This window comes from Musa acuminata, chromosome BXJ1-6, assembly GCF_036884655.1.
Source record: "Musa acuminata AAA Group cultivar baxijiao chromosome BXJ1-6, Cavendish_Baxijiao_AAA, whole genome shotgun sequence".
NCBI classification, from domain to species: domain Eukaryota; kingdom Viridiplantae; phylum Streptophyta; class Magnoliopsida; order Zingiberales; family Musaceae; genus Musa; species Musa acuminata.
Genome location: NC_088332.1, coordinates 42,477,299 through 42,495,664, shown reverse-complemented (window position 1 = coordinate 42,495,664; position 18,366 = coordinate 42,477,299). Strand labels below are relative to the sequence as shown.

The window sequence follows — 18,366 nt, the reverse complement described above, 5'->3', positions numbered from 1 at the left end:
CTAAGATTTGTGCCCATTCCTTATCTCGTGGAAAGTGGAAAGCTCATTCTTCAATCTCAACCTTACATTAGCCACCCGATTTGTGCCCACTTCTCCACTGAAAGATTCGTACCCATCATGATTACTGCATTTTCTCAGGTGGCCATGCGAATCTACTCTCTTCAGTGTTACCAATAGATCTCTTTCTAAGTTTAAATCATTTGAACTGGTGTGTATATATATATATATATATATATATATGTGTGTGTGTGTGTGTGTGTGTGTGTGTGTGTTTTTTTTTTTTTTGTCATAGAAGGCTCTTTTGACCATTGAGTACTGTAGTTTAATATAATATTTTTCGAAGAGAATTAGTCTACTAAAAGAATCACTAAGAGTCTCATACTTCTAACTGGGAAGGGTTTGGCGGATGAACACTTGATTATAAAAGGCATGGGGACCAACTGGAGTCATTATTGGTGCAAATAGATAGATCAAAGATAAGAGCAAGAAGAGTTTGATTTTACTCGATCCTAATTGATCACAAATTTATATTGCAAGATGATGTTGAAATAAATTAAAGAATGGTGAGAGCAGAACCTGATGATGGAGAGTAGCATGACCTCCATTATTGGGATAGAGACTGGGAACCCACCTGCTTTCTCACCCTGGAAGTGAGAGGTAGGGACTCTGAAAGCAACTTAGGAGGAGGAAAATGGAGTATGGTTCTCTGAAAGTTACAAGAGGAGATACATTGAGTCAGAGGATCACCAAGTCAGTGTTACCAATGCAGGCAGCAAGCAGTACAGTTGATGTATGTTGGTCAGAGATTGTTGGAAAATAAATTAAATTAGACTTTTTTTTTAATTTTTATATTAGAAAGAGACATCATTAAAAATGAAGGATCAAATGAATAAGATACCATAAAAAGACACATGGTTAAGGGAGAGAACATGAGGAAAATCAAAATTTCTATTATATGAAAAGAACCAATATAAGGAATCACTCTCTCTCATCCCTTTTAGATCTTATTAGTTAAAACCCCAAAACCACCTAAAATATTTTTTTCTATAACTAACTTTCACTCTAATCAAAACTTTAAAATTCATATATATTTATATTTATATGAACAAATCCTTCACTAAAGACTCATCTTTCTACTTGAACCATAAATCTGAAGATGGAGTCAGAATCTAATTAGGATTCCTAAAATACTTATCAATCTTAATAATTTCTATCTTAGAAATAGATCATTAAAAATGTGATATCTAGTAACTTACTTGTGGATCTCAATATATGGATCTCAATATAATTATAAAATATTTAGGATTTATCTATAAAGAAAACAGAAACACAGAGAGAGAGAGAGAGAGAGAGAGAGAGGAATTAGAACTTTCATATAGAAAAGGATTTGTCATGCAACATAATTTATAAATACCTATGTAGAAGGTTATCTTTATGTTGTTAAACAAAAAAAGGAGGAGCCAACCATATGAGGGTTTTAGATAAAAAAGAGTATATTTACAGTGTATATAAATAGAAAGTCAAAAATAGTATGACCATATATAAGATCACTATAACTTGGATCGAGCTTTTATTTTCATCCTAATTCATTTGAAAATATTTACTACTATAGTGATGTGATTATATGTAAAAAATTATAAATTCAGCTTAAATGTGCCAAAAATTAGGATACATTGATTTTGAAAACATTGTAAACTCATCCAAAAACAATATAACTCAGCTCACTTAAATTCAAAAAGTTTCTAGTTTGAAACTCTTGAAAATTAGTTCTAAATAGAGATTTGATTGTTTTGGAATTTTTGGAAGCTTAAAGTCTTAGGTTTAATTATTTTGATGAGAATAATATTTTATTATTTTGTGTAAAAAAGAATCTTGGTAATTTTTTTTATTATCTTACATTTAATTAGTATTAATATTTAATGTCTTGTTTGATAATTTTATTATCTTTGAAAATGCATAAAAATATTATATATTATTTTCTACAATCAATCATATGATTTATATTTTATTTTAAGTTTTGGACCGATCCAATAAATTGGTTCGAATGGATGACATCGAAGGAGGAAAAATAAAAGAAATTAGGGGAACTGTAGGAGAAATAACCCAAACATAACCTCTCAATGGGAAAAAAAAAAACTAAAAAGATAAATTGTATTGGAATTCATTGAAAAAAATAAATCAAAAAGAAAATTTAAAATGTAATATCATTTTAAGTAAATTTTATTAAATATTTGATTAAATTTTGATCCCATCTGATCCAAGGAACCAAAACTTTATGGGTTAAATAACTGATTAAATTTGGATAAATGTGAGAAATAATAGGAGCAAAACCAAAAGTTATTTGATCGCGTATTAATACTCGATTTTAAAATTTGATGATTTTTGTTTTCTGAAGTTAGGAACTAAGATTGAATCGAACTAGGTCGACTTTAGAATCAAAACCAGAATCATTGGGTTTGGGTTCGATTCAATTCGACCCGTCAATTTTTTATATTTTTAATTAAAAATTATTTAGAAATAAAAATTCATAATTTAAATTTTAAATATTTCTAAATCTTTGGTCCAATGTATTTACTTACCAAATCAAAATGTGAATGAGGAGAAGAATCCAAATGAAGAAAAATGCAAAATACCACTATGTGACCTATCAATAAACATTCTTAGCGTTGCATAAAATATAAAATATAGAAAAAAATATCGTTATAATGAGGAGATAGTAAGATCGAGAACCGATGACTACTCAAAGGAATAAATTTACACCATCATGTCTCGGTCTGTTCATGTAAAACCAACATCTAATTTACCTAAAAACCATAATCCGGACACTGCAACCACTAGAGATCATACCCAAGTAGATACTCTTGAAGCACGGAATCGGGATGGAGAGATGAAGCCATGCTTGACCACAAGCTCATACCGTCTCTCTCCTTCTCCCTATACATTTCCTTGAAACAGTCTGATTCGGTCGATTGATTCGCTTCCTGCAATCCTAAGAATGGTTCTTTGCCATGGAAGATTTCATGGAGGTCGGCAAGCCCTGCCACCAGCGAGTTGCAGTCTGAGAATGAACTCTCCGCGAGACCTCCCGCATCTGACGGCGGACACCCCGGTACTGAACAATCCATATTTTCCTGTACAGTTTGGTTCAGCAAGATTTGGATTTCCTGCTTCACTTGCATCAGTCTTCGATGAGATGAATCGATCGGAGTAGTAGACGTAGCAGTATCGGTGTGTTGGTCTTCAAAGAGCTTGTCGCCCAGCGGATGATGATAGAAGAAGGGATCCTCGCAGCCCCGGAGTTGCATCCTTTCCAGAGCTGGCGCACTTAGGGTTTGTGGATGAGTTTGGAGACTCATCGCATTAGCTACCTCAGTCGAGACCTGGTTTACAGAAAGGCATCGAGGTTGTGGTGATTCTCTTGGCTTGCCAAGTAGTTTCTTCTTCAGCCTTGTGTTCCAATGATTCTTGATGTCATTATCTGTTCTCCCTGGTAGCTGGGCTGCAATTATAGACCACCTAATGCATGAAAGCTTAGTTGGTGTTATCCTCATGTACATGATGGGCATGCAAAGGGAGAGCAGGAAAAGGTATCCGGATGATTTACCTGCTCCCGATGCTTGAGTAGAGGCTACATATGATATGGTCTTCTTCTACCGAAAAGTCACCATGCTTGATGTTGGGCCTCAGATAATTGAGCCATCTCAACCTGCAGCTCTTTCCACACCTCTTCAGACCTGAAATGATAACAAGAGAAATATTAAACTTAGCTCTCTTGTCTACTTCCTGACAGAAGAGTTGAAGATCTTCATTTTGCATGCCACATGTAAATATGTTCTGGTAGAAGGATGATATATCCAGATTGTTTTCTCTCCCTTTTCTACACCATACTTGAATTCAGGAACAAGACATAGTGGTAAAATGCCTGCATCTGATCTCAATCACTCTCTTCTAGCTAGTTATAGGAAGAAATCGCAGCGCTGAGAAGGAACAAGATCTTGGGTTGAGGACCGGTTTTTGGTTTTCTGAAACACAAGGTCAAGGATCTCCTCTGCAAGAAGCGGGATTCGAGAAGGAGATGAAGCGATCGAGTAGTTTGAGGACATACCGATCTTGTGAGGCAGCGCAATCCAATTGCCACCAGTTCCATGCTTCTCGATATAAGCCTTGAGCGTTGCATCCTCCTCAGGGGACCATGGCCCCCTCTTCACGGTCGCCTTGTCACAACAGGGAGCCCTCCCCATCTTTCTCTATCCTTCGACCTCTATGCTTGGGGTGGAGAACAAAGAAGAAAGGCAAGGCGGAGCTTTATAGAACGAAACCCGGAGAGCAAAATACTCCGTGTGTGATGTGATGCTGACGAGAGGACGAAGCTGCTGCCGTACTCGGTTACCGTGTTCGCCACCTTTTGCAAAGCTTTCAACGTATGGCCTTTGTTTAACAGATATCAAATCTAGCGAGATTGACCGAGTCCATGCATGCATGCTTAGGAAAGCGCTTGAGTCTCTCCGCAAAGAAGCAAACATGCCTTGATCACACCTAACTGCACCTCCTAACATGCAGACTTGATGGAGATTAGAATACGACTACCTGCAGCATCACTTTAGCTTACGATGTGTTCCGAGTGTGAAATGGGAGTCACTGTTGAAAATATTCATGGAGATTATTTAATGGCATACAATTTGGGGGGTTGATGAAGCTACTGATTTCGTGTGAACTTTTGCCTAGTTGGGTGCTTCCACTTCTGAAGCATACGATCCTTCGGTGTCAAAGTTTCTAGATACCTCTATCGTTGATGAATATTCCATGACACAATATATGCTTGGGATACATTTATGTTCGTAGGGTTCTTTTATGTGATTTTTTTAATATATAATTTAAGTAAAATATTTCTTTAAGTGTAAGTTTCCAGCTTGGAAACTCCTAATCTTGTAAATATCTAAAGTGATAGTGTAACATCTCACTAAGCTGAACTTAAGTATTTTGGTTGAACGATTGAAGCTGATTAAGTTAATCGTGTTATATTATGTGATCCTTTATAATTGAATAAGATATATAATATAACTAATTAAATTTTGATAACAGATATTGACCAATAGAAAAGAAGTTCATATTATAATAAAATTTCTTAGGGGATGCTTTTGATGGGAGAAACTCTCCTAATAATCTATCATAGGCCCTCTGCTCTCGTCTATAAATAAACAGTACATCTAAAGACTAAATGGTGCATCTCCGTAATTTCTCTCTTAATCTTCCTAAACTATCAATAATAGTGGTTCTGTGAAAAGATAGAAAGATAGGAGAATGAGTATCTAATTCTCCTTACAGATCAACATCACTATGATATTCGGATCCGAGGGACAGTGTCTTTGTAGATCACACATAGATCTTTTTCAGATGACATCGTAAATCCGATCTAATGTTATTTGATTTCAATCATGATATAAAAGTTTTTCGCATTACATATAACATATCATAGATTTTATGCTTATAAATCAATCAATAATATTAGAATATACTTAGTATTAAGCATGGTAAGAATTTGAGTAGGAGAGGATTATCATAAATAAAACCGGATGCATATCAATGCATGAGTTACCACTCAACATATGATATATTATGTTAGGATTTGATTTTATCGACGAAAAATATAAAATCTCAATTTATTCTAATTTTTTAAGATTTGAATTGATTTATAATAGCTTAATAGATTTACCCTCACTAACTAACCTGAGTTTAAGTATTTTTCATCGTTGATGAATCAATTATCTCATAAAAAAAATTTACGACATATGCAAGATCATGAATTAAGTGAGAAACTCTAGTTTTTAGCTCATGCATCATTGCGATTATCAATTGTTCTTATTTGCTAAGTATGGACACACGGATCGCGTTCTCATGAACATGAGATTTGGTTGGCATTTTCTAGCTCGGTCAGATGCTGAAACATGAAAGCACTCACCAGGGAACAGCATGAGTGATACATGGCACGGAAGGTCAAAAAGGTGTACTGGCGGTAGATGAGCCCTCAATGCTCCATCCACCATGGAAGCTTTGTGAGAGGTCATGGGCATGGAAGGTCAAAAAGGAACTCTCCCTCCAATGGCTTTTTGTATCTCAACCACCATGAAGAAGCTACTATCTAAAGCAAAACTGAGCCAATCATATCAACTCTACACAAATCATTCTGACCCAAAAGGTCATTATTTTTTGTCATTCAAACAAGTCTGCCTGCTTAGCACACATTCTTCATCTTGGACGAGTGTATCAAGGAGCGTAGTAAAAGGCAACAGGGAAGACTTTTCTTAAGCCAAAGGTGAGAAACCCTCGCATTGACCTGTGTGGGAGGGAGGGGCACCTTTCCAAAAGGAGGAGTAGAATGCCACCTAAAGGCAAGTCTCGCCACCCAAAGCGAGAGAATTAACTACACAAAGCAGGAAGACTTGTACGTTCTAAGAAGCAAAAGGTGAGAGGGATGTGGTCGTACGTCTCTTCTCCTTGTCCGTTCAGAGCGTATGGAATCTGATGGAGGCGAGTTTGTCTCACCCAAGAAGCCAGTAAAGATGGCACAAAGGATACAATGCGAGGGATCAGTAGAATTCTACGGACCACGCTTTGCTCCTATATCTTGCTATTGGAATGTTAGATTGGGCTCAATCTCAAGTTTTTAGGATATTAATTTTGAACTAAAGGTCATTGTTTTACTAGCTAAAGAAGGAACAACAAAGAAGGTGATTTATCTTATAATGTCTTTTATTATTAGCACATCATGGAGCAACTTTCTGCCTTTTTAATTTATTTTATTGTTGTTCCTTTCTCTATTGTGCATGTAGACAATATCCATTGCTGTCGACATACCACATTAATGGATCAAGCCTTTGAAAAGACATGCAGCAAAATTAGGTAGATGAGAAAAGAATACTTTGGATCCCAACGAGGATCCCAAGAGTGCTGTTGATGACTCCATGTGAGGGGAACAATGTGCAGTGGATCATACTGGTTGGTTTCTTAAGAAGAAATTGGGGTTATGACCATGCCAAGAAAACAGGGAATACATGGTGAAGAATCCTCCCAAGTAGATGAGAGGATTGCAGAGCTGGAGTGCTACCTCCCTCCTCCAGCTCTAAATCCATGGGGATTTCCTCAGGGTACACCATGTAGACAGAAAGTGTGCCTTGTTTCATGTGATGGACAATTTGAGTCTGATCTCTTATATGAGGTGAGTTGACATTACTTAGCAACCCCTCTCTCTCTCTCTCTCTCTCTCTCTCTCTCTCTCTTTGATCACTGATCCAAAAAAACACTTAGATGGTTGGTCTTTAAGGAGTGATCCTTCACCTAGAGAATTGACCAACTCAAACACAAAAACCACCTGCAAAGGATCTTAATACATTTGCCTACCTGACCTCTTTAAACAGAGCATACCCATCAGTGTAAATAGAAAGAAAAAAATATGTGAGTCAGGCTTGACATGAATTCGACACTTGAAAAGAAACCACTTTGCTAGTAAAACGTGAGATACCAGTAATAAAGCATTTAAGGAACCGAGGGACAACACAGGAGACACCGAAATAATTCATAATATCAAAATAGGAAGCTTGTTCCAAATCTATAGTGCTGTCGTAGGGATGGACTAAAGATCAACAGATTAAACCTTTCGGAACATAATATTCATTACATCAAAAGAAAATGAAGTACATAACACTTATATATGGATTTGAATCTCAAAACTATTGCACTACCCAACCTAAATGTCTCAACAGAGATGATTAACCCAATAGGTTGAAGGAGGAGGTTTAAAAGATTTTGCCTGAAAGTGTCAAAATGTTGTACCAAAGAGAAATTTTACCAGTAAAAGACCTTTCATGCTTCAGGACATATGAAGATAAGCAATACCTGACACCTTATATAAAGCATTCAAAACAATGAAGTCAATTGATAAGAAAAGAAGAGTACTCTTGAGAGACTTTGTAAGGTCGATTATTTTTGTTTGTAAACTGTATGAGACTCCCTAAGCAGGTCAACTTCTGCCTGATACAAGTTGTCCGATACAGCCAGATGTATACACCAATTTGACTGGCATTTTCTGACACAAGTTGATCTTTTCCTTTTGCGGAGGCAAGCTTACCGTCAATTGCACCACAGTATAAACAAACTTCTGATGTATCACATATTCCAAGAAAAATACCAACTTCCCATATATTTAACTTTAAGAAAAATTGCAATTCTATCACCCTAAGGCACAAAAGAAAACAATAAATAGAAGATGAAATTGGATATTTTTCCTTTCACCCTTTGTGTGTGTGGATGGATTAGGAACGTCTCAAATTAAACTGGGTCGAGGATGTTTGGGGCATTGGAAATCCGCATCAAGGATCTCAACCTGACTTCAATCTTTGCAACACACAGCTGGTCTCTGGTACAATCAGCCGTCATGAGTAACTGAGATACATGCATTCATTAGAGATGCAGAGGTCAGAAAAAGTCCACCATTAATATATATCCTGAACTGCCGATAAGGACAGAACAAGTCAAGCCATTAATATATCCTTTAGCCCAAGGAATTAGTGATGGAGATAGGACTCGGACAATCTCAGCTCCAACTGGTGTTAGCTTAGAGAATGATGAATCTCGACACTTCCTGCAGATGCTTGGTTGGCTGCACGGTTGCTTCCAAAGTTCTTTCGATTTGATTCTCTTGCAATTCTTGAACCAAACTGGAAGAATTGAAAAGGAGACAGGACAGAAATTCATGTCAAAATAACAGCCAAAACAAAACTCTGAACCCTAAAGATATCCGTACTAAGTAAACAAAAAATTGGTGCTCAGCCTGAGCTAAGCTAGCAATAAAACCAGTCCTAGACCGAAAGGACCAACATGTCACACTCCTGACTCTCAACTAAACTTGATACTTATTAAACTGAATCAGGTATTCAAACCATCATATTTAACTGGGAACGACCAACTAATAGAAAGGGTGATTACTAATCGAGATAACAATGGCACCTGGATAGCCCGCTTTGGCATTTCAGCAGCTTGTTTTAATCCAAGCAACCATGAAACCTAAAAACAAGAAAAAGGAACCATATTCAGCAGGCTCTCATATAATATATAGTTATGGAGAAATAAAAGTCATTCATTTATCCATCATACCACAAGGTCAAGATTACAAGACAATTCTGGAGAAATCTCCAACAAGTCAATGAATAATACTGTTTGATTGAGGGACAAACCTCTCTAAGGATCTTCTTGTCACCTATTCCAGCTGGTTTATCAAGTTCGGCAATCTCCCATAGAGGGAAATCCAGTAAAGTTTTAATAACATCCTCATCAAGAAATGGGAATCTAGCCTGAAAAATAGAGCATAAGTGAGAACATGCAGTATGAGATCCATATTTATTGTTAAAAAGAACAATACCTCCTTGCCATGATCAGAAATGCATCGGTCATCTCTACCCATATTTCTTTTCCAAATTCTCTGCACATCTAATCTCATTTCCTCATGGAGTGAAACCCAACTGAAATGTGAAATAGAAGTCAGAAGTAGAAAGATGACCAAATGATTAGTACCAAATAGAAATGCAAGTACCAGTAAAATAACCTGTACAATCCATAAGTAATAGTAAAATAAAATTCTAGTTTCTCAACTAATGCAAGTAGCAAAATAATGCACATTATATTCCTCACTAGAGTTGCAAAAGGGAAAAAATCATTAATCATAAAAAAGCATACCCTCCAAGCCTATACTTCGTCCTGTGCCTGCCATATCCTGCACATTGCTCATCAGCACCAGAACCAACTAAAAGAATCCGGGAAGTTGACTTATATCTATACCGCTGGTGGTTATTATGTAATTTACAAAGACCCCCATCAACCCAGCCATCACCACCAGCAGCCAACCACAATGCTATGCCAATGTTCAGATCCTGGAGCAAACCAACATAGGGGTACTACAGATCAGGTTACTGCAACAATACCAAATTATATCACCAAAAAATCAATTTCTGACATGATTCATTATGGGACATTAAACATGAATACAGAAACTCCATAAGATGAATTTTACATGTCTTGCCCTCCACAATAGACCCTGCAAAACAGTGCCTAGAAAATAAATTCTTCATCATAAACCTTATCTGCTATATCTATTCATTTAAAAGCATAAAATATTATTAAATTATGATACGCATTTGAGTAAAAGTTTAAATGATGCAGCAGCTATGTAATGATGATGAACCATGAAAGTATTTTAGATTAAAAGGAAATTGCCAATAGGGAAGGAATAATTATTCTTCTGCACAAGAAAGAAGAGATAGGAACCAGAAAGTAAATAATAGGATGGACATCTTTCACAACTTAATTTGTTTCAACGAATTTTGTTATGTTGAAAATTATCATTCAGCAACTCAGAAATTCCAAGCTATGTCCAACACAGGACTTTGGAAGAGCTTACCATATAGGTCTTTGCAGGTTGTATCAATGCTAACAAATGCTTTGCTTCCCATGCCAAATTGGATAAAACAGCATCAATCTCCACAAGCCGCCACCTGTTGCTCATAGATATTAATGATCAAAACAAGAACTAAATTAAATTTGTATTATCACCAAAGAAGATATTGTACATATTAGATCTAACACCATTCTCATCATACAAAAGGATCAGAAATAATACAAATGGAACATCCAAGAAATTATGACAATCTCTGCACGATATTCAGAATTTGTGCACATGCTCAAAGGCAATGTTGTGCTTGCATTTAAGGATAGTGCTAGTCTAGCATTTTTGTTCTTCCAAACATATTCTCTCTTCTTATCAGCTTAGTCAAAAAATGAACTACATCTGGCAAAAGATCCTAATGATATATCCAATTGTACCCAGAAGGACAACATGGCCTGGAAATTTTGAATTACTTATAACAGTTAATTAAGTTAAAAAAAAATGAGGTCCATGAACTAGCCATTTGGCAGACAGGTTAGGATAGCCAATGATCAAGCGCAAAGAAAGTGCTCATATAAAACTTGAGATGGAAAGGCCATATGTAAAACAAAATATGACAAGAGTTTAACCGGTGAAAAGAAGAAATGCTCTCTTACATTTCATGTTTATATTTTGAGCCACATTGACTAATTATTAAAAGGAAACATTGGCTCGGTGTTCCCTGTCACAAAGATGTCAACAAGCTGTAGTGTTAATAAACTTGGAAAGAATCAAAAACAAAAGAAGAAACAAAAATATATTTTCGCATTTTTCAGACTGGTTCCAGTATATAAGTATAGGCGGCTAAAATAAACCAAAAAAAAACATCTCATCCAATTTTCCCCTAAAATAAGTTTCTCATACAAGAAAACAATAGCAGCATAATTCACAGCAAAGACAATAACAAATAATATAATTTACAGCATCATGAAAGAAATCCAATCCATGAGTAGAAGCATGCACGGCACACACATTTATCCAGTGGAAAATGATAGTTTTAACAATAAGGCAAAGTGAAGAATTACCTTCTATGAGGAGCAACAGTTTGAAGTTCAGCTACCCCAGCTCTAGCAGAAACTCTGTCAGGAGCAAGTTGACCATCGAAACTAACATTTAGCAGATCAATTGTATCTGCAGAAGCAAATGACATCATTCACCATTGAATTTTACTGAAAAAAATATGAGAAACAACTTATTACAACCTCCTGCTTCAACTAATTATTCAGTTGTATAACAAGGAAAGATAAACATACTATAAAAGACAAGAAAAATCAATGAATACAAAGTAACTGACACTATCATCAACGCCATAATGTCATTTGCAATTGATCCCAGCTATTTGGATTTTTGAATAACCTTTCAGATAAAAAGGAAAGACTCCTTTGTAGATACTCAGGATCATCCATGCAACTTTTGGTTTCTGACTGAGGACAATAAGCAAGAAAGAGATGGTTGTGACATGACATCAGTACAAGCTAATCCGGAGAATGAGTAAAGACTAAAACAACATTTAGAAGATAAAACATCTATTTGAAAACACAGCAGATGACTGAAACCATGGATTAAAATCTCAATCTAGTACAGATATCAGCTGATATCCGGATGGGTATGATACAAGGAAAGATAATGTATCACCTACTCATTCCCACACCAATCTCCATAAGCGAATCAATAGTGTTCCATAGCTAACCATGATCTAGGTAACATGGCTGCAGACTAGTGGACCTCTTGGTATATTACGAAATGACAAGTTTTGGCTAAGGTATTGAATTTCCCAAGTACATCATTGGCATAATGACAAAATCTGATTAATGGGATATAGCATAATATGTATCCTCCTAAAGCAAGTTTTAAATGAACTTACATTTGGAATCGATGCATTGATCTAATATTGCTGCAAGAATCATAGAATCCAGCCCACCAGAAAAGAGAATAGCTATAGGAGAGTGATCATCCATTTCGTCTTCATGTCGAGGTGTCTGCAAGTACACATTAACATAACATATCCAATAGTTATCAGTAACAGACATAATAACAGATAAAAATTATAAAGAAATTCACAATATGTAGATGATGTGCTTTAAAGTCTTCATGCAGGGTTGTGGTTCTCAAATATCCACATAATCACCAAGTAAGATACAGGTTCTACAAGCCACGCACAAGACCGACTTGAAGTGGAGACTTCTCACAAAGAAAAAATCAGACAAATCCCCATAATTAGGTTAAATGCAGATGATCGGTGCCTAAAAAGAGCCATCCAGCAACACTGAAGGATCACTAATGACTAGTATTATTCAGGTTTAGGATCGCAATAACCTGTAACTGAATAATCCAAGTTCTTTTTTAGATATCTAATGTTCTTATATTTAACGAAAGAAAGATTCATAAACTATCAGAAAAACTCAGCAAGAAGACATACCAGCATAGAGTACAGAATAAAAACTTAGGGATGATATTCCACAGCTTATAACAGTAAAACTAATGTTTGCAAGTTTCCAAAAGATAGGCCAGACAAATTATGAAAGGCAAATGCAAACCTAAAGAAACAGAACCAAACCACTGCACAAAAAAAAAGAATACTGATATAAATACAACTTCAAGAATCCATACCTGAAAGATCCTGCTCACAGTACGCCGCATCACAGATTCTTTTAGTGCATTGAGGACCTTCACTGCTGGCCGAGCATCTCCTGTGTCATCAGCAACGAAGTTCAGGAAACCTCCTGTTGAGAAATAGGAGCTTCAAATGGCACAATACCCAGTTTTCCATTAATTGACCTGGGATATGATTATTAATATCTGATCCGTGCTCTTCCAGTTCCATTCTCGCAACCGCCTTGTGCACTCCCTTGGGAGAATTTGAAGACAAAGCAAATTGATCTCTTTGAAGTTGAAGATCGTTAGAAAAGAATGGATCTACTTTTGGATCCAAACATGTTCTTTCCCATTCAACTAGCCTATTTAACAAAGGATCAGTCCATTTGTGTTTTCTGATCTCACCAACCAGTTTTTGCTTTACAAGCTGCTCACTTGCATTAGGAGCCTTTAGGCAAAGGCTGTATATCCCACAAGGAAGCTCCTCCCAGTAACAAACGTTACTACTTAAACATTCAACTTCAGTATCTACCCAGGATCAATGCAATTTGTGTTAAAAACTACACTAGTTATAGATAAATGCTGATGCACACCCATCAACACAGATTAGAAATTCAATAAAAATTTGGAACAAAGAAGATATCAGTGTATTCAATGTTTATGTCAAGTCTTCACTTCAACTAATACATTATAAGTATATCCTCCTGCTTAAGAAAATTTGCCTCCATACACATAATATAAATCCATAAATTTATTTTATAGATGTTATATATACCAGAAATTTTCCCAATAGTTAAAGCTGGTGATACAGAAGAAAGAACAAATCTTGCATCACCCATTGTTGGCCAATGAACAAGAAGGCTCCGTCTTCCAAATGCATCTCGACCAAACCACAAGGTTCCCGATTTTTTCTGAGAGTTGAACATATGACAACATCAGACATTTGATAATTACAACATGAAGCATCCAAATATATTGTGTCCATAGAATAAAAGTAACACAATTCACTGAGGTACCTGCCAATATATTAGGGCCCATGGCCCCTTTATTTTTGAAATAATTTCAGGAATGAACTGTGCCCCAAGTTTAGTGCAATAGCAACCATTTCCATTTTTGTTGCCATTGCAGTAGCAACAACTTTCCAATACATGCAAAAGAGTTTCAGCATCATTCTTATCATCACTAACATGAATTCCACCAAATATTTCACCTACACAAGAAAAAAGTTTGCAATGATGACCCAATACAGAAAGCTAAGAAAAAGCTAACATACAAAACTTAAAAGAGCTCACAAGAAACAATACATGAAAAGTGTAGCTTTGGTTGGATTCACAGTGCATGAAGCCTTCTGTTTGTAAATAAAATGTAATCCTGATGAGGATAGAAAACTCATAAGTTATTGCTGAAAGAAAATTCTCTGGGTGGAATGGTAGGACTTAGATGCAGATTCCAATAGAGGACACTATATCGATAAATGTGGAAGTATGACATTAATCAATTGTCATAGTCACAGTTATTTGGTACTCCTAAGGTTCTAACTAACATGTTAAACCTCGACTAATGGTGGGATATCATATGACAACCATAGCTACCACTAATGTGATGATCCCTTGCTAATTTTACAAGCATGAAGTATCTATCAACAGGCGAAGCCAATCAGCAGAGATACTTATTAAGTAGGACGGATTTAAGAGAAGCCAACTAAGAATTTTAGCTAACAATAATCTTGTATGTTGTTTACCTCCATAATTTAAACTTCAAAAGGAAAAAATGGTTTTCAGTTTTCTAAAAAATACAAGCCATTCATAAATTTTTCATGAATTTGCTGGAAAAATCCTAGTCCCCAGGTCATTCTCATTGCAAACTAGGTCACTCTCGTCATATATTTCCTAAAAAACTAGAACAACCTCAAACTGCATGACAATTTAGTTTCATAGAGATTAGAGTATAAGATATCTGACTATCAAGTAAGGATAAGATAAATCACCATTATAAACAAGAATATTTCCAGAAGAATCCACCAATGGCTGAAAAATAGGACTTGCACCCCTAAGCTGCAGCGTTGCACCAAGAAAATATAGTTCTGCGATCCATCTGTTTATGATATTATCTTGTACATTGGCAACTTTGAATATTGAGCTGATGTTATTGTTCGCATTTTCCTCATAACATATATGTAAATCTTCCTCTGTATATTCTTTATCATCTGAAAGATCAAAGTACTTCCCAGTTAAAATACAATTGGCAGATGCCTAACATATTGATAGCATGTGGAAAAGGTAACACTCAAACAGAATGTTCATTGTCGATTTGTTCCAAATAAGACATTACCATCTTTCCCAACAGAGTCTGTCTGTTTTAACTGAACAAAAACCTTTCTAACACCAAGGCTATCAGGACCTCTTCTTCCAATAGCATCTTTGAGATCGCCCACTACTAGAGCTGGCTGACAAAAATGCAAAAACTAAGACAGTTGTAATTGATCATCTAGAGGGCACAATTAACTTATTGCCATGAACATTTAAAGTAAAAAAAAAAAATTCTGATATCAACCTATCTTGGCATTTTTCTGAAAAAAGCTACCAAACTTGATTTATAAGACAACAGAATGTTAAACATTCGAAGTCATCAATTCTGAATTCTTTATGACATCATCCTAGCTTGGCATTTTTAACAAAGATGGCAACCTTGATTTAGGAAACAAAAGAATGTCGAGCAAGCAATGAATGCCAGGACTAAGTAGATGCTGAATGTTTCCTCACAGTCTAAATTAAAATAAACCCATAAAATTGTAAACCTCTAACCAACTCATTGTCATATGAAAAACAATGCATCTCAATTATCTGAAAGTCAATTGATATTTGATAAGCCAACATTGTGTTCATGCCATTTCTAACTGTACTTCTTTGACTAGCAATTATAAGTATTCCACGTGAGGTCAACTATATCAATCAATTCCCTCCAACACCCCTAATTGCTTTTGATCAAACTGAATGGTATCACTCTTAAATCACCACAACTCACCAAATGTTCAATTGCCTTCAACTCCCCATACAAACCACTCCAATCTGATTTCAAATTCCACTCCATAAAATTGCTCCTAATTATACAATTTTCTCTTGTATTATTCTAAGTTGGTGATACAGATTGAATATGAATTTTTAATGTTTCTTGCTCTACCTTTTCTTGCGTCACACCAATCATCCATTAAAACCTCCTGATCTCATCTAAGGTGATAATAGTCACATGATATGACTGGGGAAAATAACGTAAGACAAGGGCAAATTGCCAAGGTGCATAATAAGCCACGCTAATCCTATGCACACTAGCACATTCTGAAGGGTGGCCATGGTTAAATTTGGCATGCATTAGCAGAAAGTATGGACGAGATACATGCAACTTTTACTGTGCCATAATTTCTCTAGAATCGTAGAAGAACTGTAATATTTGGTTCTTCTGTCATTATTACTATGAACAAAGTTGTTTAAGATTGCTCAATAATTTTTCACTTAACACATGCTGCTAAAAGGTAAACAAAAGATGTAAAAGACCTGCCTGCACACACAAGGTCGACTCATGTATGCTTTTATTCATCACGCTTTATGTATTTTATTACCATACTACAGTTTCTTCAACTACAACAAAGAATACGAGGAAACGAATCCATAGATCTCGGAATAATTACTTTTGGGGGTGAGAAGAAAGAATCATATGATTTCTAATAAACCCCAAATAACATCATAAAACCAATCAAGATTGGAACTTTGAGATATACATAAAAAGAGAAGGCCTTCCATATGCCGCCTAATCGAATTCATGAAAATATATCTTCGCACAGCCGAGACAAGTTTGATGGAAAAACGTAAAAGAGGCCAGATTCAGAGGAAGAGAAAAATGGATTTCATGAGAGAAAGAGAAGGGGTAGTTCTTCACCTCTTCCGCGTCGGTCGATGGAGGTCCGTCGGATTCCCTATAGAGATCACAACCCACGACATCAACTCCCGAAAGAATGAGAGCAATTCCGCACATCCTCTGCAGTGTGAATCCCTTGCGAGACAGAAGAATCGTGCCCGCTCCTAGCCGGTTGGCTCGCTTCGTCGTTCCGAACTCTGTAAGTGCTCAAAAACCCTAAAAAGAGAGCCGAAGCAAAGACGAGAGTAACCCACGACGGCGCACGCCGACATAGTCCCATTATGTAGTCGAGACCCGATACGTGACTAACGGCCCGAAATAACGAGGCAGTCTACTCGTCTCCGACACAGTTAAAAAATCAACCGAATAAAATACTCGTAAAAGCATATGTTTAATTAAATTATAGTTTTGGTATTTTTATCTATAAATTTCCTTCTAATTTATTTTTATCGGATTGTATACTTATATTAAAAAAAATTACTCAATAACTTTTTTTATAAATATTAATTTTTATCATTTAATTTTATTTTTTATTCTGAAAGATCACTACTGTTTAATAAATCAATTTGAATCAACTCTCATCTTCCTTTTTCTTTTTCTTCTTCTTACCCTCCTCATTTTCTAATCAAGCCTGAGCCCCGAGCTCAAGCCCAAGAAGGTGGAATATAAAGGAGAGCACTCGAGTAATTTGATTCTTCTGTCGCGCTTAGAATAAAATGTGGTGCGTCATGCATTCCTGGAAACCCTAACGGTCCCTCGTGTCGCCGTCACTTTGTCGTGTGCGGACGCCCGCCCTTACACGGACCTCGGCCATGGAGAATGCCATGGCCAGGACCGTAAAGGACGTCTCGCCCCATGAGTTCGTGAAGTCCTACTCCGCTCACCTCAAGAGATCCGACAAGGTCCAATCCATCTTCTCCTTTTTCTCGTACTCTCTTTATCCAATACAAGGTCGCATCCTTTTATTATATCTGGTTATTCGTATAGGGTTTAGATTCAAGTTGTTGTTGCCCTCGATTCATGTGTAGTCTAAACTGGTTGAACTGCTAGCTCTGCTACTTGGGAGTTTTTAGTCGTAAGCTTCGTTTATTCTTCCATCGTGGTCAATGCTTCGTGGGTTTTGACTACATGAATGGGTAGAAGATTATCTTTTTCTCTAATATAAGCGAGGCGGAGAGGACGACCAACAAATTGGTAGAATGGTTATTTAAAAAAGGGAGCCATACTTTGAAAATTTTCAAAGTAAGAACACATTCTCAAAATTTATTAAAAATATTTTTTTTTAAGAATTCACGGTATATTAAATAGGGTATACGAAGCTTAGATGGTATTCGATTCTGAGAAAACACAAACCTTCTCAACAAAAATATATTAATTATTATATT

At 36.2% G+C, this 18,366-nt stretch overlaps 2 protein-coding genes across 4 annotated transcripts; both read right to left on the bottom strand.

Annotated features, from left to right (window-relative positions):
* Window positions 1-2,706: 2,706 nt before the first annotated feature.
* On the bottom strand, window positions 2,707-4,262 carry LOC135677865 (transcription factor MYB36-like). Its single transcript, XM_065190280.1, has 3 exons — window positions 4,106-4,262; window positions 3,605-3,734; window positions 2,707-3,516 (listed from the first exon to the last, which is right to left on the bottom strand). The coding sequence occupies exons 1-3, from the start codon at window positions 4,239-4,241 to the stop codon at window positions 2,835-2,837; spliced, it is 948 nt and encodes a 315-aa protein (XP_065046352.1). The 5' UTR covers window positions 4,242-4,262; the 3' UTR covers window positions 2,707-2,834.
* Window positions 4,263-8,170: 3,908 nt separating this feature from the next.
* On the bottom strand, window positions 8,171-17,258 carry LOC135677100 (uncharacterized). Of its 3 annotated transcripts, XM_065189024.1 has the most exons (15): window positions 17,003-17,258; window positions 15,401-15,515; window positions 15,057-15,275; window positions 14,086-14,279; window positions 13,845-13,980; window positions 13,253-13,597; window positions 13,085-13,164; window positions 12,339-12,453; window positions 11,500-11,605; window positions 10,451-10,544; window positions 9,730-9,923; window positions 9,416-9,515; window positions 9,231-9,347; window positions 9,004-9,060; window positions 8,171-8,714 (listed from the first exon to the last, which is right to left on the bottom strand). In XM_065189024.1, the coding sequence occupies exons 1-15, from the start codon at window positions 17,096-17,098 to the stop codon at window positions 8,607-8,609; spliced, it is 2,076 nt and encodes a 691-aa protein (XP_065045096.1). In that variant the 5' UTR covers window positions 17,099-17,258; the 3' UTR covers window positions 8,171-8,606. The 3 variants fall into 3 exon arrangements, with proteins under 3 accessions (XP_065045096.1, XP_065045097.1, XP_065045098.1); XM_065189025.1 differs by lacking the exon at window positions 13,253-13,597; XM_065189026.1 differs by lacking the exon at window positions 13,253-13,597 and having other exon boundaries at window positions 13,085-13,161; window positions 17,003-17,257.
* Window positions 17,259-18,366: the final 1,108 nt, after the last annotated feature.